Source organism: Aptenodytes patagonicus, chromosome 14, assembly GCF_965638725.1.
Source record: "Aptenodytes patagonicus chromosome 14, bAptPat1.pri.cur, whole genome shotgun sequence".
In the NCBI taxonomy this organism is placed as follows: domain Eukaryota; kingdom Metazoa; phylum Chordata; class Aves; order Sphenisciformes; family Spheniscidae; genus Aptenodytes; species Aptenodytes patagonicus.
In genome coordinates, this window is record NC_134962.1 from 4,518,938 (window position 1) to 4,539,445 (window position 20,508).

At 41.5% G+C, this 20,508-nt stretch overlaps 1 protein-coding gene across 1 annotated transcript in view; it reads right to left on the bottom strand.

The window, feature by feature from the left end:
* The window catches only part of CDH4 (cadherin 4), a 469,167-nt gene that overhangs the window by 150,810 nt on the left and 297,849 nt on the right, over window positions 1–20,508 (bottom strand). The window contains exon 4 of the mRNA XM_076352033.1: window positions 15,972–16,148. Coding sequence (XP_076208148.1) covers window positions 15,972–16,148 — 177 coding nt within the window. The remainder of the gene's footprint in view (window positions 1–15,971; window positions 16,149–20,508) is intronic.

Here is a 20,508-nt window from a genome sequence, read left to right on the forward strand (position 1 = left end):
TTGCAAACCACTAGTCTCGAACGTAGAAACCAGCGTATAAAGATTTTTCCTCAAAGATAATATTAGCATTGTACCAGAGAACACCTAAAAGGAGAGCAGGGCCTGTAGAATATGGGTCGTCCCCACCTGTCCATGGGATTCTGTCAGCAACTGGTTTCCTCATCACCACAAATTCACTTTCCATTTGCTTGCTGCAATTATGCTATTGAAACCTGCAGGTCCAGGTTTTTTTTTTTCCCCTTTCCTTACAGATTCATTTTAACGTCTACTGCAGAAGGCCAATATGATACAAAACCCCCAAACATTTCACTACTCATGCACTCTTATTCATAATATCACATCAAATTGCTGAAGTAGTACCATATGGCACTTACGCACCAAGCCAGAACAAGTTGTTCAGCTTGTCATAATCTCAAAAGCTGCATGAAACTTAAATAATTTCTCTATGAAGTAGAAGATCTTTGGGTTTAATATAACTCATCAGAAATGGATTCTGCATTTTCCTCCTATTATTTCCCATGTTTTCTCTGATTCACATTCTATTTTCCAGTGGGAGCTATCAGTATAAGTGGCTACAACTATGGGGCTGAAAGGCTTTAAAAGCATCCTGTCCATACTTTCTTCTTGATCATTCATTATCAAATTGCATAGATAAATGTCTTTCTCAATCAGATAAATATATAATTATAAATAAACAAACCTCAACCAGAAAGACTGAATTAAAAAGATTAATGAAATCTCCCACACTTTGACTCAACCCTTGAAGCAATACCCTCAGCTGTAAAAAGTCCACGCTTCCACCCACGCTGTCCCGTAAGAAAATGCAGCAGCCTTTCAAGAAAACTGGAGTGGTGACATTTAACTGGTACACAAGTCCAAGGAAAGACAACAGTAGGAACGCTCAAGGTTTCATCACAGATTGCTCTGTATTTACATTCTCAATTCTTGGAGTCCCTGCAAGTTTACCTGATTTTTTACTTTTTTAAATATTTCTTACTCTCACGCCTTAGAAGAAAGGTTTGGAGTGACGTAGGATTGGAGACTGAAGGTGCAAGAACTAGAGACAGACGAGACTTCAGCAGACCTCACAGTTTTCAGGGATTGTGACCGACTCCTGATCTAGAATATGAGCAGCAGTGCGGGTACCATCTGAGATGGAGAAAGCATTCGGGGAGATTTTCCCAGGAACACACAACAGCAAAAATTAAAATGTGAAGGCAGAAGTAGGTAAGACCTGAAATGGAGGGACAGGAGACACATCTAATGGGAGCACTGGGAATGTCAAGACAGGAGGAAGGCAGGTATGTAGGCTACAGTATTGCTCTGGAGGGGAGAGAAGGGCATTACAGAACTCCTCAAAGGGAAAGCTTATTTTAGCAGCGGCTTAATCAATTGAAAAATTAAAAGGACAGCATGAAATCAAGCAGAATTTCCTAGTCCTTCTTAGCATATACGTTCAAGCCTGGATCACATATGGGATTAGGATAGGCAAGAACTGGTGCTAAGAACCGTAGGCTGGCACAGGCAGTACAGAGACAACTACTACACAGCCTTTTGCTTAAAACTAAAATATAACTGGGACATGTCTTCTGGAGCTAGCATGTATCGGGAGTTTCCAGAAAAACATTTCTATAATGGTTACATATGTGATTGTTCTTTTTTTCTTAACTATATGGAGAAAAAGTGACTTGTCACTAGTCCAAAGGGAAAAGCACTTGGCTGCATGGGGGAAGACAGGACTTGATACATCTGTGGCTTCACAGAAGGAAAGGAATAGCTCTTAAAAAAGTGAGAAGCGCTGAGAATATCTAGGATAAATAAGTGAAAGGAATTCATCCTCCTTCCCTGATGAAAAGATGATGTCAAAATATCAAAACCCTCCACAGCTGCACATGCAGTAACAGCTAACAACGGGCAGCAGCAGCTTGGTGTCCCTGCCACGGAGCTGTGAAAGCCAGCACAGCCTGCTGAAGTCAGACCAGCGAGAAGATGGGACCCAGTGTCCCTGGGATAGAGAGCACTCACAGCACTCACTCCCTTGCACCGCTGCTCTTTGCACACCTGCGCGGGCTGGTTTGGCCACTTCCACCAGCTTTGCCGAGTGATTTTGTTCACTTGATCAGGCCCAAGCAGGTTTGAGGACCAGCGGGGGGGTCATCCCTGTCCGCATGTGTCATTACTACTCAGAGGTCTGTGTCTGAGCCCGCGGTCTCCCTTATTCTGTTACCGGGAGGAACTGAGAAGGCACTGGAATGGCTCTGCAGCCCCAGACCAAGGTTCACTCCTGCCCTGCTGATGTTCCCATGCTGCTACACTCTTTCTTTCAAGGGCTTTTACCTTTAAAGATCTGAAACAGCATAAAGAGACAAGGAGGGCCATTCCCACTTTCTGTTTTTCTTTATCCTAAGGGCCTACGTCCTGACACAGCAAAGAAGAAATGGGAAACAGTCCTAAGCTATAAAGAACCACACTTTAAAGGCATCTGGGCATGAGGCAGGATTTGCAAATGCACCCAGGTATCTAACTCCCACCGGCCCATAAGGGAATCTAAATCAACAAGGATTAATTCTTTGCTGTGCCCAGTCCTCCCCTGCACACTGCCTGAGGTAGCTTCCATCACTGCGCTGCTCCTGACACAAAGAAATACAGAAACGTGTTTGTCTTCACAAATCCCCTGCAAGGCACGGCAGCGCTCTTACCCCAATCTTCGAGACAGGTAATTTGCGCAGCGCAGGTAAGTGCTGTGACTGAAGTCAGGCAGGCTGAGTCTACGTGGTCTTTGCAGGCAGAGGCAAGCTCTGCCTCTGCTCAGGTCGGCTGATGTTGAGCCATGCCACGGGTCAGGGTTTTGGAGGGGCGATGGGAGAGGGAAAGAAAACGAATTACAGGGAGGCTGCAGCAGGAGGGGTCTGGAGAGCAGGGCCATGCACAGCCTTCCCCTACCCCTGGCCCCAGCAGCTCCCATTTGTGGCTCTTAATAAATACAGCACCTCCAAGAATTAAGAACTTTTTAAATCTGGGCAGGGTAAAAAGAAGAAAGCAGAATAAAATATTTAATATGGGCTGCTTTGACATGCCTTGGAGTAGGTCTTCTATCAGCACAGACTCAAGGGAATATTATAAGCAGTCCATAGAAATACAGAGCCAGCCTCAATGGCTCACTTACAGGAGGCTTACTGGCAACAAGAGCTCAGACAACACATTTCAGATTATTTTAAATGATGTGTTGAAAGTACCTTATCCCAGAGAAAAAAAAAAAAAGGAAATGAAAAAGCTGTGGTGTGTAATTAGCAGCTCACTTTGATGAATCCTTTCCAATGTTACCACCTTTTTGTGAATACTTCGCTTCTTGAGGAACGATTTTGATGGAGCCAATGTGGGCAGAACTTCAGAACAGGATTACAAGAGAGAAGATGAATTGTGAGTGACAGCACCCATTAACCTGGGCCAGAAAAAACTCTCCCCAATCTGCATTAACTCCTCAAATGCCTGATGCATAGTTATAGTAAAGACCGATGCAAAGGGAAACTCAAGTTTTCCTTACTTTAAGATCATACCATTCAGCATTTATTCTGTTCTTTCAACAATATACACACTCAGTGCTCGGTACTTATGAATACCCTCTATCCAATTAATACCCCATTAAGCCGCACGCCCGCAGTGACTTTATCCTCAGACCACTGTATGGTAGCTTTTAACTCCATAATACCCTGGCATTATTACCATATTAGACTACAAGGGATTGATCCAAAGCTCATGGAGGTTAATGAGGGCTCATTAAACTTTGAATTAGGCCCTAACTGCTCAGCGAACATGAACTGAAGGGAAACAGTACGTGTCATATGACAGAGGGCGTAGTAAACTTTACGGCGAAATATTGAATGCTGATCATGACAAAGGCAGGCAGTAACGGGGAACGTGTGCCGAAGCAGCCGTGGGAGAGAATTATGATTATGTTACACCCGCTATCAAGCAGGACAGATTTGTGCCTATATAAATAGATATTGCCTGGTCTGACTCTGATGTGGTTTTGTCATTATATGCTTACGCATAGCATAATATTGACATTATGGCTTTCCTTTAGATTTTAGTTTTGAATTTCATCTGGAGAGTATGATACTAGAGACTTGAAATCAGTATGACTCCTTCCCTAATTACTGATTAATCAAGAGCTAAGGTTGCTTACATAAAGAGTCATGGGGAGAAGGAGGAAGTCTCATTAGGAACAAGAGGTTAAAAAAAAAAAAAAAGAAGGGAGGGGGACATTTAACAACTGCATGGATACAGAAAGAGAAGAGCTGATTTCCTAATAGCATGTTATACCTGAATGATAAATTTTGTATTCATGCCTAATTAAAAAATTATAAGAAAACATTTTAATACTTACAGATACCATGGGTTATGGTTCAAAAAGAATAACAGAAAGTTTTTTTCTTTTAATGACTTCAGAAATACATATATGTTGTGTCATTTTGTCCCTTAGGTGCTCAAAAGGCACAGCAGCTGTTCCATAAATTTTGAATTGCCTTTTCTTTAGCGCACAAAAATCTGCGCCATAAACATAACACTGTCTGAAAAATATTCGGTAAACCCAGACAGTTGCTGGAAATGCTTCCTCCGATATTTAAATTCCTCTCTTAACAGGAGTTTCCCTGCAAAACCAGATGCTAACGAATAGTGGTTTTGCCATCAAGCTGAATGTGAATGCTTTGGTGCAGCATTTTCTTTTTTCCATGGAGACATTAGAGGGTGCATTTCCCATCACTAAAAGAAAACTGCCACCTTGCTTCTCAATTCTTTGCTTTCAAATAATAAATAACTGCTATAGTCTTCCGTAAAAGACTTATGCTCTGACGATGTCTGATTCTTCTACTCTAATTTCTTTTTGTTAGATGCAGTTGAATGCTATTTACTGGTAAGTAAATTGTGTCATCATTTCACTGCAAAGCATACCATTAAAAATGTAAGCTGGCCAAACATTTATTTTTGTTTTACAACTCACAGAAATCCCTTCAGAGGGCTGTGGATTAACTAGCAACACTTTTTAGTGCAGATCCTTAATCTTAATTTCTTTCCCTCTCTCCACTAATACACTCCCTTCCAGTGATGTGACTTCAGAAATAACTCCAAATAGCTTACAGTGCGGCCAGAAACACTGCCTTTTAGCTGCCACACTTTCCACAGTGACTTGGAAATACGGCAAATTGGCCATTTCCACTGAATTTTTTGTAGCCCCGTAGTAACAGGGGCACCGCAGCTCTACATCTTCCCCCAGAGGAGTTTCATAAGCAGAGGGGGCTGCTGGAGGACCATGGGTTGCCAGTTCCTCTAAAGGGGCAAACCACAGACCCTACATCCAAATCTTTTCACAACACAGTGTGTGCCTTTCATTTTTTGGACAGAAACAACAAGCCCGCATGGCCTTTCTCCTTCCTTAAACTGCCCCACTTTTTATGACAATAAAATTAGCTTATTTGCTTAAATAAATGTTATAGCTCACAAAGCCTTGTAGCACAGATCAAGCAAATAAGTCAATTGCAAAACAGCCTGAAAGGACTGTAAACCTAAGTACAGATGCAAATACCTCCTCAGGTCACGTAATGTTTTGATTAAAATGAGCAGAAATCATGAGTGAAAAAAAGGAGTCGGGAAGGTGAACTGTCCCAATGACGCCTGCCAGCTCTACGGCATTTAGGGGTCTGTTAATACTTCCACTAGAAACTTTTGGTTTTAGGGGTTTATAACTTGAGTCATAGAGGCTTAGTCCTGGTCTCCAAAACCCAATCCCAAAAGTGGAATTACTCAGCTAAAGCTTTGCAGGGGGAGGGCACACCCAGGCAGTTCCTTATGACAAGGCCGAATACTCTGCATGACTTTTTTTCCAGCTATATCTCATATATATGTACATATATATACACACATATACACATCCCAGAAACCATGCACAGATCTAAGGCAGGGAAGAGACCCCTTACACACGTTACGTGAAAGTTCTCTAAAACATCATCTTAGTGGAATAATAGTGGCTGGGAGATGAGGAGTCAGCATGGGCTATCTCCCCACTTGCCTGTTGACATCCAGGAATAGATTAGTGATGAAGCACAACCCTGTGCAGCGCAGGGCCTCGCCAGGGCCATGTGAGGCTGGGTGCATGCTCAGCAGCCCTCCATCAATATGAAATGACACCACAAACCACACCAAAAATCCTCATTTCCACTCTTTTGCTAGTTTACTCTCTTTTACACGAGACACCTGGGCTTTGGTCAGAGCAGCTTCCTTTGCTTTACCCTCTGGTCACTTCTAGCTGAGCCCCGTGCCATGCTCTGAAAAGTCACTCACCTTGAAGTCCTTCACCAGCATATCCACCTCATCCTTAATGAAGCATAAACAACCCCTGCTCTTCTTAGAAGCTTTTTCTGCAGAGTACCTGCAGTCAGGGTCAGCTGCAGTCAAACATACCTCATATCTCCACGGAGAGGAAGACAAAACCCCCTGCACCTGTGGCCAAACCCCCATCCCTCTTAAAGGGTGAGCTCACCCTGCCCAGCTGCTGTGGGGGCTTTTAGGGGATGTTGAACCAACAGAAGTTGGTTCATGGAAGGAAAAGAAATTCAGCTCTCTTTACCTAGTGCCAAAAATACGAAACCAAGGTCTACTAGCTGGCTTTTCAGGACAGGCTTCTGGCTTGGTGTCTGTTAGGAAAAAAGGAATATGCTTGCATGACATATGCAAAGGCTTGGATGTGTGTGTACATCTGGAAGTGTGGTCTCTGTACACCTGCAGTACATGCACAGAAATGTAAATAAAATTGGGAATCTAAGAAAAACTATAAGCATGGCCAAAGAGGTTGGTACTGCATAATGCTGAATGCTTGGTCTTAATCCAGTAAGGCACTATTCGTGTCCTTAGTTTCCAGTTGCTAAATAGACTCAGAAGAGCCACTGGAGCTACTTCCACTGGAGCTCCTTAAAGGCTCAAATTTAGGCATGTACTTAAAATCTCTGCTGAACAAGGGCCAAAATGTTCAGTACCATCTGCAGATACCCAAACTGCCTTGGGCAAAATGTTTCCCTTAACATAATCCAAGGTTTTGTTTGTTTGTTTTTAAGTTGTCTAACTGTTTGGATAGGAGGAAAATGTCCTTTAAATTAAGGAAATTAGCAACAAATATGAATGTTATTAAAAATATGGTAATTATTAAAAATATGGTAAGAGCTACGGGAAAGAACAAATTGCAAAGAAACAGGGCCTTTAACAAAACTGTGGTAAACTGCTGCTGATCCACTCTTTGCTGGCCCATCATCTAACCATGGCTTACACCTCTCAGCAGTCTGCATTAGAGACAGCTGAGAAAGGATTTAGATGGTGACACCTTTATCACTGAAAATCTCAGCTGTTATAAATAAAACAACTAACTGCAGCAGTGAAAGCTTAAAATTAGCCCAAGAGTAAATTCTCTAAAATCTTAAAAGCTGACATCTGAAATTCCAGGGTGCTGAATTTAATTCTTCAGTGGTGCAGACTAGCAAGAACATATGCCATAGTAAGGAAAGAAAATGCGTGGATGGGTTTTTTGCTTCCTATCTCATTCTAGCCCGATACAGTGAATTTCAGCAACAGCCTAGCTGTCAAGGTTATATCTGCACCATCATTCTGCAAATCCAAACTCACACCCACACAGCGCCACTATGTCTTTGGGACTCCATTTCAACTCATCAAGGAAGCCAAGTCCCACAGTAACCTATTACTAATGTGGGTGATGAATGTTAAATAATGAACTACTGCAGTAAAGAGGCAGATTGCAAGTTCTTTGTCTCTGTTCATGTCTCAGCTTTTTTATTATTGGTTTTTTTTGGAAAAGGCATGAGCAAAACCAAAGCTTTTTTCTTAGCAAATTAACACACTGTTTTTGTGTACACTCTGTCTTCACAGAGTTTCAATAGCTTTCATGAGCTGTGTACATTAGGTCTGACGATGCCTTCCTGTCTTTGCCTCCACACATAATGACAGCCATACCGAGTGGCTATTAGTTATCTCACTTTCTGGAGAGGATGGGGATGTAACGATATGTTGCAATATGTGCAATAGGGTATTGCAGCTAAATACTCTTTGGAGTGATTGATGAACTAGTTTGCAGTACGCCTGGTACGACAGTTCAAGGCGAGGGGTACTTATCCTTCTGTGCTGCCTACATTGCCTGCTCCCGAGGTGAACTTGGAGCAGGAGCTAAAAGGTAAGGGCTGGATGGGGATGGTGGTGGAGGAATCGACTGAGACCCAGCAGGGAAAGGGAGCTGCTGCTTAGTCCCTGGATCATGGCGGACAAGCACCTTTGAATCACTGTAAAAACAAGCCTGTACATTAGCAGACCCAATGCACAGATGTAGCAGCTGAACTCAGACACGAAATGAAGCGACTGAATACAACAATCACAAAAGATTTCTGAGTACTCGATAAAACCCGAGTCCATTATGAGATTCTTCAAAAAACCCACAGACAGGCCCAGATGCCGATAACCGGAAAGTGCTGCTCACGGCCATGGCAACAGCTCTGTCGTCTTGAACAAAGCCACTCATCTTTTCTGCCTCGGTTTCTTATTTGTGAAAGAAAGACAATCCTCACTTATGCAAACAGGTTGAAAAGATCAGATCCTGTACGGAAAAATACCTAAGCAAAGACTGTATGGATCTAACTTACAATTGTTATTTATTTTTAACAAGCAGCAGTTGGTGGTAGGGTCACAAATAACCTGCTAGTATATCCCACCCCACTGCCTCATGGGGATTCTGAATGACTGCAAAACAGTTTAAAACATCATACATGAGGTCAGACCAAAGGTCTGTTATCCCAGTACCCTCTCGGTTTGACTCACTGCACCCCAGATTTTCGCTGTCCTTCATTCTTCAGAACTTCTCTGTTTTTCATGCTTGCAGAATTGGTAGCTACACGATGCCTTTGCTTTCTAGCAATGTGTTAGCACAAATCTGACCAGGATTTGTACCATGTTAATCATCCACATACGTGGATGTAAGTTTCAAGACACCAAGTGCCAAGCACAAACACTGATCCTGTAGCGATGGCACCTGGACCCCAACCTGACTTTAACCCATACTATAAACAATCAACCAAAAAAGTAACATCCCGAGATTCTGCTTAAACCTGAAGAAAATCAGAAATATTCTCAATGAATTTTGAGAATTCTGTAATTTCGTGCTGATACTTCCCAACTGGAGTGGGAGCAGTCTCATTGCCGCGAACGGCTTCTGAGAATCTCGGTTTTTATGTTGTGTGGGAAATCAAAATTTCATTCCATTTCTTTCATGCAACTGTAATAACCATATTTGATGGGAGTTTATGACTTCCAAATCACACAGCATTTTATGACTTAGTGTTTTTTTATGATTTAAGGTTTTTTTTCCCACTGATGTTACTATTCCCAAAGCATCCTGAAAAATGGCAAAATCTCAAGGGCAGTATTTTTAGCTGAACTGGGCGATGGGAGTCCTCGATATTTGTCTGCAGAGTATCAATCACCTTAAAATCCCAACCTCACTTACGACGGTTCTCCTTGAGTAAGTAACAAGGCAGGGCTGGCAAAATGAAATTCTTCAGGAATACACCGACAAACTGGGAACCACAAGGCACCAAATTCCCCCTCAGTCTGGATTTGAATGCATAAATAAATAAGGCTCTTGCATTTATTTCTGCTAGAAGATTGTATTATTCCATTCTGCAATTATGGAAAAATGCAGGGCACAGGCAAGATTTAGTGTTTGAGTTTTTGCTGCAAGACTTCTGTCAGTAGAAAGGCATTTGTGCTCTTGGGAATCAAAGAGAGACTCACCCGTTTGTGGCAGGTGTTTTAAGCACTCAGCCTAACAATCTACCCACGCATGGCACTACAGCAATTCAACGACTAAATTAAATCTCTGAATATTAAATTAATGATGGAAATCTAAAATATTAATATATTCTAATTGACTATTCTCCGATAAATTATCTAGGCATTCTCAGCAATTTGATTTTACTTTCATTTCTTAAGGAACTTTCAGCTGCATAAATACAGCTATTAAAGCAATTCAAAAAGGGAACATTTTCTGCTCAGACAAGAGAACTCTAAACACAAAGAATCTAAAAATTTCTTTCATATGATTGATTAAATCATAGAGCCCAAGACAGCTGAATCATTAAATGACTGCTTTCCTTCAGTCCCTCTGGCTTTAGCAAGGACAATATAAATTCCCCATGGGTCTGAATACAAGGAAATACAATATGTATAATTACAGTACAGGCTTGAATGCTGTTGTAAGAGAATTTCAAATGGAGCATTTATGCTGTAGCTGCACTTTTCAATCCATAATGCTGTGTGTGCGCGTGCATGTAAAGCCCATAAAGCACTGGGCATCTGCTTTCTTTGACCTAGATTCCCAAATGGCACACGCTTGTGTAGCCCCACCAGCTTTGGCAGAGACGCGTGACTTTACATCAGGATATGGCCTATTTCTGTGAAATGCTGGAGATTACGAATGACATCTTCATACGCCAGGGAGAAGGCAAACAAAGGAACGTAGTTTGAGGAATATATATAGTGTGGTATATGTTTAGGAACCTGCTTTAAACTGCATGTTTATAAGAAATTTCAAATGGACGTGTCAAGAAAGCAGCAATGAGTTGTATCTCCCTTTCTCCATTCATTCCAAGTGTGCCGAGCCCTGGTTTGGTAACACACAGACAGAGGACAGATCAATACCAGAGCCAAGACCGTGGCAACACAAATGTTTAATGAATCATTTTCCTGCTAACCTTTCTCTGTTTGGCATCAGGTTGGTTTGTGGCGTGAAATCACAGTCAAGAGCCAAGAGCTGTTGCAAACTACATTTTTTAACCAGCTTTCAAAGAAAGGCTGTGCCTCTACAGAGCAAGACAACATGCACAATGTCCCATTTCCTCTCCACTCTCTGGGCTTGCTCCTTCTTATGTCTGTCTGATTGTCACAATAAAGACCAAATCGCCTAATTTCTGAATTTCAGCTGGTGATGCTCACAAGGGTACCGAAGACGAGATGTACTGAGAGCCAGAACTAGCAATTTTTTTTTTGGTTTTTTTTTTTGTGGTTGGTAAGGCAAAAGAAACACCTGTTTCTGTGAAGAACAAGGAAGACCTAGGCCTATTTGTAATCAAGGCTGTCCATGTCTCTCTCAGGAAAAGTAAGGTCTGATGTCCTTTGGGAAGCATTTGCAAGGCCTTTTCTCAACAAACCTTCTCTCACCACAGACAGATGCCATCTGTCTTGCAGCTGGGAGTTAATGGATTCTGAACTGCCAATTTCACAGCAGTAAGCAACGAGGTTGATAGAGGAGGCATGAGGGATTTCCTACAATAAAACTATTTAAAACAGTGCAAAGGTGCATGCTGAAATAGCCATGATGAGCAAAGGAAATGGCAATATTGAGGGCTGATGGTCCAAGCCTGCGGGGGATTTTGCAGCTCAGTATAACTCATGTGTATCTCCAACACCGGGATTTTAGACTTTTGGAGAACTGTCGCACTAGACCTATTTCCTGCGCCAGGATGGGCTACGGCACACAAACAGGCTGTGGAGCTCTTGAGTGCGCTATCAACTTTTTTTATATTAAGTATCCAATTTCACTGTATAGCTTAACATGTGCTGAACCCAGCCATGAGTCCACTGTGGGGTTTTCTAGTGCGCTAAGAAGAGCTCTCTGCTCCATTAACATGCACTGTGCCGCATGAAACCCAACCAATCAACGACACCTCTGCTAAGAAGCAACGTAAGAGTCTTCAGGTACATTATATTCTGCCAACTTTCCAAACCACTTCAGGACTTTCTGATTAAATTTACATAAAATGCACCCTTCCCTCTTATTCCCTGTTATACACATTAGATTATTTCTAGTATTCTTGTGTCTGAGATTACCAGCGCTCGGATATGAGAGAGCATGCTGTGCCTGTAGCACGCAATCAAAGCAGTTTGTAAGAGCACCAAGACCCTGTCTTGGTCATCCTCAGTGCATTTTCATGCCAATGTAATGAGAATGAACAAGCTTTTAATTGTAAGAGATCTAGCGGGCAAATACCACATTCTTCCGTTCCAAGTTTAATAAAGTCAAGTTGGAAAAATTAAGAGTCTATGCAGATCAAGTTAGAGACAGGCAGCTCATAAGAGCTCTAGAAAGGTCCTGGAGATATTTGGAGCATTCATAAAGGTGAATATTGTTGCAGCGGTTGATAGAGGAGCCTGTTATCTAAGCATGCCATGACCAAAGGCCGGTCCTGCACAAGACTGTTGGTCTTTTAAATGAATGATTTTCATGCGGCCCAGTGAGATGGGCCAAGACTTCAGCCTTGAAAACTGACTCAAGATTCCCATTAGAAGAAGCTAGAGACTTGCACGTGGATCCAAAACCGAGATACTTCTTGAAGTTCAGAAGAGGATGAAATACAAGATTAGCTAATAGATAATTAGCTAATAGATAATAAGGTAATAGATAATTAAGAATTAGCTACACATGTAGCTAAAAAGGATGAGTCAGTGAGAAAATAGATGGTACTCAGCAAGGGCGTAACTATTTAATATATTATCTTAGTTGATCAACATGCCTGTTTGAGTCATTTGCTTGGAGAAGGAGGAGGATTTCATATTGTTTTTGTATTTTTAATAGCCATTTTTATGGACCTCATAGTTATAATAATGAGAGTACCTGACAATTAGTAACGAAATTATCCTCACTACAGTAAAATATTTCACAGCATGTAAAATATTACTCCTAATACAAAGGTGGAAGTGAAGCACAAGGAAATTAAACCCAAGATTTTCATAAATGTTTGCAAAATAAATACTCATATATCAATAAAATTTGATAACTGTTTTCTCAGCTCAAAGACAAAACCAAAATTTGCAAAACATTTTTCATACCAATAAAAATTATTTTTAGCTTATACATGTCAGATGTTTATTTAAACTCTTTGAAGAATAAGTGAATCTTTTCAGCAGCCAAAACTAATCAGAAATTCCTATTATTATTTTTTACATATTATTTTTCTGAAATACATTTCCTAGTGAGTGTGGTTGCTGCATATGAACAGACACGGATGTTCCTTTGAAAGAAAAAAACCCTGTAATTAACAGAGGGTTTTTTTGGCAGGGATAATGTTGTGATGTCTTCCTTCTTTCTTTTTTTCTAAAAACTTTTTCATTTAATGTATTTATCAGAATGAAATGGTTTAATGAGCAGAGAATTATAGTTGATCCCAGCTGAACCAGATAGGGCTGCATTTCGAGGTATGTGGCTCCCATCAAGCTGCTTTCACCTTTGCTACGATTTAAACTTCATTCAGGCACAGCCTTGCTAAAAATACTGACAAGTAAGTAATCAACTTCGATAAAATGGAATTTTTACCTTCACAATAGGAAGCAGGAGTAGGAGGAACCCGAAAGATTTGCCTATGCATTTCAAATTAGTCTGACCTATAAAAACGCAAACAGCAAGTCGTACTATGAAAATGTACTTCTGGTAGGGCTTTTTGTTTTTTTTAATATTCAGATTTTTCATGCCATCCCTCCCTCTCCTTGGAGGTAACCAGAACCAAAGGTAGCGTAATAGAGGGACTGGTTTCCATTAGTTAAACCTATAAAATGTAAGCTCAAGCAGGGCTCTCTGGACCAAAAAAAGTTCAGTGTCCAGAAATGAGCGTTAGGTTTGAACGCTTTATATAAAGTAGCAGAGAAAACTGTGACAGACTTCCTTCCGTTCAAATGGGATCTGAGCTGTAACTTCACATGTGCACTTCTAGCTCCAGTTTGTGAGCAGATGGACACAAAAATATTCAGCGCCCGGTGAGCAAAAGCATGGGAAATCAGATCAAAACTGTTACCTAGATTTAGGAGACAGCAGAATGCTCCAGGGCAATCTGAAAATTATGTGGATGGAAATAATCAGATAGTGCTGGTCTTTGAAGACGTTGACTTGTCCTATTCTGGATAATTAAAGAGCAAAGGCTAACAGGGGAAGCTGTAACGCCTGCTAGGAATCACCCAAGTTTCACGTTCAGGGGCCAGCAAACGGGCCAGATGCTGCAGATGAGCAGAAAGTCCACCCAAGCCTGAAACATCAGGGGTCTCACACTTAATCAAGTTGCACTCTTTGTATGATCTCCCCTGTCATTACGATACTTTCTGTATGTCAGGTGAAAAGGAAAGCAGCCCTTTGTCAGCCATTTCTTTCCTTCCCACCCCATTTTTTACTTCATTTTCAGTGTTTCCTCTAGCATCTGTATTTAAAAACTGCAATGGAATATATCGCTGAAAATCTGGGAGCTCTGTGTTTCCATCAGTTAGGTTATCTTTCCAAGGTTACTGGTAGTTTAAGTGATGAATATCAATTCTTCTGTACCTGTATAAAATTTATTATTTGTCACTTTCATGAATACTGGAGTTTTGCATTCTTAAGTCCTTCTGTTTCATCTCCAGACTGTAGGGGGAAAAAGTGCCACAGAGATTTCAGTCCTTATAAATCAAAAAATTTGCCACGGTAAGCTGGTGCCAAGTTGTCCTCTCGCTGTCTAGTCAAAGCTCAAAAGAAATCAGCAGGGAGTGGGACAGGTCGTAAGTTCATTTTGCAAGTACCCCACTTACTTTTCACAGGAATTCAGGAATTAATCTAAATTATTAATCTGATTTAGAAAGATATTTTTGACACATCAGGTTATTCTCCTCTTCAGGCATTTCTTCAACTTAGTAGGACAACACATTAATGGGTCACTCCATACCCAGCACTGCTAACCACACGAGTCTTGGCTTCCCTCCCTGTTTTTCCAGGACAGGCATAAAAATATTTGCCACCTACTACTTTTTTATTCTTTGTTGTACTTCCTTAATTGCACAAAGAAATGACACCAACAATTCAAGTTTACCCAATACTTGGTGAATTGGGAACACGCACCTTCAGTCATTGCATGAGTCATTGCAAAATTCACCTGAACTTCTAAAGGACTCAGCAAGCTCCTTTCTTCCTCCCAGACATGGGTTGTGCAGAAGAGTATCAGCTAATCAGTGTGAAACAGGTAACGATGACAACTCATTTGAATGCAGGCACTGTTTCAAGATGACTAGGTGAACTTCCTGAGAGGGGATGCCAATGACACACCACCGTTGCTCAAAATAAGTTCTGAAATTTTGTAATTGTCGCCATTTTCTTCCAAGGGAACAGATGAGAAAGTCTGCCAGGGAATTCTTTTTTTACAGCTAATCTTTCTACTGCTCCAAAAACTGAAACCAGCACCCACAAGAGGAATAGCAACATGTATTTGTATTTTGCTAACACTTATCAACGGCAATAATATATCAACCAAATGTGACTGTCAAAGGCCCCTTTTCCCTTCTTTTTCTTTTCCTGTCATCCAGTAATCATCACAGAAAACCACATGGGTAAACTTGATCTCAGAGATCATCCTTGTAAAGAAAGAAACTAGCAACATACAGAGGGTAAGGGATCCATCTGCAGCGGCGGCAGGCAGCCAACCTCCTCGAGCCCCGCCACGCATCTGTACTCCAGCTCTGCGAAGGAAGGGAAGGATGCAGCACCCCCTCGTCACTGGGAGTCACCAAGCCCAGCTTTACACCTGCAGCCGTTTTCTGGATGAGAGCGTGGGCAAAGTGCCATCTTGGCAGCAATGCCAGCGTCTCTTGAGGGACTGGCTGGAAGGAGGCGATTAGGCTGCCGTTCAGCTGGGGGAGGGCAAACTGGGGCAAGTCACTTTGGAAAAGAAGTGTTTCAGCAGCATGTAAAAGGCAACTTCTCTTGCACGAGGGAGGAAGAGCAGAGACCCTGTGCTTTGAGCCAGACTTCCCATGCCATGGGCTTGGACCACACCTACTACTTCACTAGACCCACTGAAAGACTACCATTATTATTATTATTATTATTATTTCTGTTTCTTTTTTTAACTTACCCGAACCAGCTGCTGCGGAAAGGGTCCTCTGGAGTTTTCTGGCACGTTGATCGGTGGGATGACCCAGTCTCGCTTTTGCCGCCGCAGGCCGTTAGCGCTGTGATGCTGGCGCCACGGGAGTAGAGTGTCGCTTTGCTGCTGCGCCAGTTCTCCGGGCACAGTCTTCCTTCCTTTTGGCTGTTTTGGAAACAAGAAAGCAAAACCAGTTAACTTCTTCCTCACTTCTTAGGACTTCTCCCAACAGCGGCGCTTCCCTGCGTGCAAATGGTCACATGTAACTGAAAATTATTAACATGATATATTGCTGCACCATGAAGACACAATATACTGGCAACTCTGCTGCCACTTCATTTTCACAAATATATGGAGCTGTCACTCTCAAATCAAGATGCCTCCCAGAATATATCGTCTTCATTACACCAGCAGCAGGGAGCTTTAGCGGCACATTGGGGTAAAGAAGTTTCTGCAAATTTCTAATAAATGCAACCTACCAGAACACAAAAAAAGGGACAGAATTCCTTTACAGCCTATGTCATGGGCCCAGTTTTATAGTATGAAGTTACCCTGCTCCTTGGCATTAACAGGGTTACAGAACCACGGTCTGTGGTTCTGCAGGCGTATCCCACCAAACCAAACAAACCATACCACGGGGAGAGTCAGCTCCACGGCTGCAAAGGTGAATTAGTTCAACTTCTTAGTGCTTCATGAGGAATGACCTTTTCCTAAGAGCTGGGTTTTGAACACAAATCCCAAACACACATCTCCCCATGCAGCCCGGGAAGTGTAACACATCTCAGTTAGAAAACAATTTTCATTATTTGGCGCGCTTTTGAGTCCTTTGTGATTTTTTTTTAAACTACGGATTTTGCCCATGGCATACTTTGGTGTTGGACACATTAAAATGCTGTGGCATAAAAATGGAAGTGGCGAGACCATGGTTTGGACTTAAACAGTCTGGTTCATTATTAGAAAATGTCTGCCTTACAGAATGATGAATCAATGAAATGTAGATTTGGAGAAGCTCTTCAGAGGTTACCCAGTCCCAATACTTAAATACTTTGTGGCCTTCTAGGATTCCAGGCATTACTTCTGGCAAGTCCGCAGAAAAGACAGCTAACAAAGACAAGCTTTTTTTACCATATGGTGACTTGCGCTCCCACCAGAAAACATTTAAACTTTCACAAATCAGAAAGATCGTAAGCCACATTCTCTTCATTTGAGGTAAGATCCAGTGGGAACACTATTCTCTGCGTTTTACAATTTTCAGCTATTTTTCTCAAAAAAACCCCCACCCAAAAAACAACACCCCACAACCCAAGAACACCAGGAAAAACCAGCAAAGTATTTTTTGAGGCTCCTGCAATTTTAAGCCACACTCACTTTTAGTCTTACTCAAAATATACAAACTCAAACATCCTACAAACATTTGCAAGCATTTATCTGTAGGCACTGATTTCAGTGGGAATCACTGCTTCGGGGTTTATAGTTTGATGTAAATCCATCTATTAGTACATTTCAGTTCTTGATCTGGAAGTGCAATGAAGCAGGCAGTCACCTAAAAACTATACAGTATATGAAATCTAAACAGTATATGGAACTGAGTGGTGGCTCCAAAGCTGTGTGGACCTTCTGGATGCCGAAAGCTGGACATCGCAGCAAGGAGGCCACTCGTACAGCTTGATCATGGCTCCGATCTGTGTTACCTGTGGAGGGCAGACATCCACTGGCTGCAATGGTTGGAAGCATTTGTGCAAAAATGCAGCTATTTTTACCGCAAACCTTCCAAATGAGCCAGTTCCAGAGCTGAATTTTCACAGAACAGACAAATGTGGTCTTTTTCAGTCACACACATAGCCACGTTTCTCAAATCCTCTCTCATGCTAACTCATGCCACCAAGGTGACTGCTGTTTTGTGTTTGCCTGAATGCTGTTTTATACACCTTCAACAAGCATTGTCACTAAGCTGCTGCAAGATCACTATACCACTGTCAATATTTAGATGTTGTTCCAAAAATACTCACTTAAGTGTGTAATGAACAAAGAAACAGCATCATGACGCGGCACTGGGAGACCTTCTCGGGATATTCAGGATATTGTTAAGTACTGTTGAGCTCATCCTTCCTACGGGATGCAATATGCTATATCCGATAAAGTTTTCATCTAAAAAGGGTTTTATCACCAGAAAGGTATCTTTTCTGAACACTGATGAAAACAATGTTATCTAAAGAAGATACCCAGAAATGAATGTCAACATGAAATAGGACTACCAGACATGAGCTACAGAAAAGTGGATATCCCCTTTTTTTTCAATTGACTTGTGATTCCCAAATGGGGATCCTTTGAGAGCAGGTATTTGGATCAGTTTATATAATTGGCAAGTGAGCGTGGGGACAGATTATGAAAGGATGGTCAAATAATTTGTGCTCTGCTGAGTTTACACAGTGGAATGAGTCTGAACTAAAGACAGACTTGAGAATTAACATGAATCCCAAAGCTCCATGTATACTGAAATAATTAGTGTCAGCTCAGCAAGGCAGTACCAGCCTTTTTAGTCTTTATGAAATATTTGCTGGCAGGTGACTAGACAGTGACTAGCTTGCTTGTCACTCTTGATGTTTTCCTACATTAGAATAAATCATCAACATGACTCTGAATTTGGTGTGTAGAATTTCAGAAGCGTCTTGCAACAACAATTTTTTTTTTTTTTTAAACAACAGCTCTTTTTTATCTTCATTTGTTGACGATGTATTCTCATGACCTTAATTTCTCTGGTGTTGTTTAAATACGTTGTACATGTTTTCTGCTGTTTAAAAGCTGTGAGACAAATGCAGTAACAAAGTCTGGTGAGTACAAATGCCAGACCTATTCAGATCTCTGACTGAAACATCCAAGAACAACTCTGGAATAACAGCAACGACTAACTATGAGCCCTAGAAAACTCTCCTGTACTTTTGAGTTTGCAAAGATCTGAAGTTCAACTCAAAAGCAGAATGTTACACCAAATTAAATTAATTATAAAATACAGCTTACAATTCTGTTTTTGCTGAATAACAGTTTTCACTGAGACAACAACTGCTCCTTCTCTCATGGCCTTACTGGCCATATGCTTTCCAGAATCTCAGGCAGAAATTTTCAAAAGATAAAATATTGCTCTACCTTTTGTAGTGTCATCAGAACACAGTCTGTCCATAGTCCTTCTCACAAATCGAGCACCTCTAGTGCTACTGCTTTAGGGTGACATCCCTCCCGTTGCTTTTGTGAGGCGCCATCACCCTCTTACATATGGCAAAAGGATCATGGGTGTTTGCAGCAAAACAGAGAAGCCAGTCCATGAAACACATGCCCAGTGGAAAATTAAATCCACTCTCCATTCTGGAAATTACATGGTGACATTTATAATTCGTTACAACAGGATCAAACACCAAGCATGGAACGTGTGAGCATGGTCTTTGGTAACAGACAGACAATTAAACGAGGATATAAAATAGTCAGATAATGTAGTAATTATGCCTGTCTCTTACTTTAGGACATTGATAAGCTAGAGAAATACAGCTGAACCAGAACAGATGAAAACCTTCAAGTTCAAGGAGAAAAAGTGATTACAAAATGTGGGATGAAGAAAAACAACAGAAGAAAAGACCATGCTGGGATATAAATTTGTCATGAATTTGGATTCAGTATGATCTAATGCCTTAGTATTCATATTAGGGCAGAATTTTTTAGAGCTTGCTAATGAAGCAATGTAAAGTGTGCCGTGCTAGCTGTATTATTTAAAGCCTACATTCTGCAAACCTGGGATCAACACTTTGCTCTGACTTGTCCAATGTCTCTTCCAATGGGCTTGTGGCCCATAACTGCAACATACGTATGCACAACACCAACGTGGGCAAATCATAACGCAGCTATTGCATCTTCTGCTAATAAAATGCTTCTTTCTCTGAGAAGTGCAACTACAATATTCGCTGTGAGCAGTTGTAGGACAGGGGAAGAGTCTCTCAGAGACCATCCTCTCTGAATTTGGTCAGGAAGCCACATTGATGAGCTGAAGATTAACTGCAGTACAGTGTGGCAGAATCTACCCTACAATTCCCCTTGCCGCTCTTTTGGGGTTTTTTGGGCTATCAGTTAAAGTCAATTAAAAACATACTGAAGTCAACTGGAAACGCTTCACTGAGATGACAGGTCGAGCTCTCAGAAAGCAATGCGATGTTGAAGGAGTCACCGTCTCATCTGGAAGGACTGTGCAAAGATCTTTCTTCTCAAAGGTCGCTCCACAGAAGGTGTAGGGCTTTCTTGAAGTCCATGTCAGTGACTTCAATGGCATCTTACAGGAGTAATTTCCAATCCCTTTTCAGTCTAGCATTGCATTTAATGATGGTGAACACAACCTGCTGCATTCGGAAGAGGACACATAGCTAAACCCCTAGGGACTATCAGACTTTAAAACCAAACAGATTTAGGAAACCTTCCTCCAAACTGGTGAGGCTGTATGGTGCTCTGACTAACTCCATTTACACCATGGCATTGAGAGCTCGGG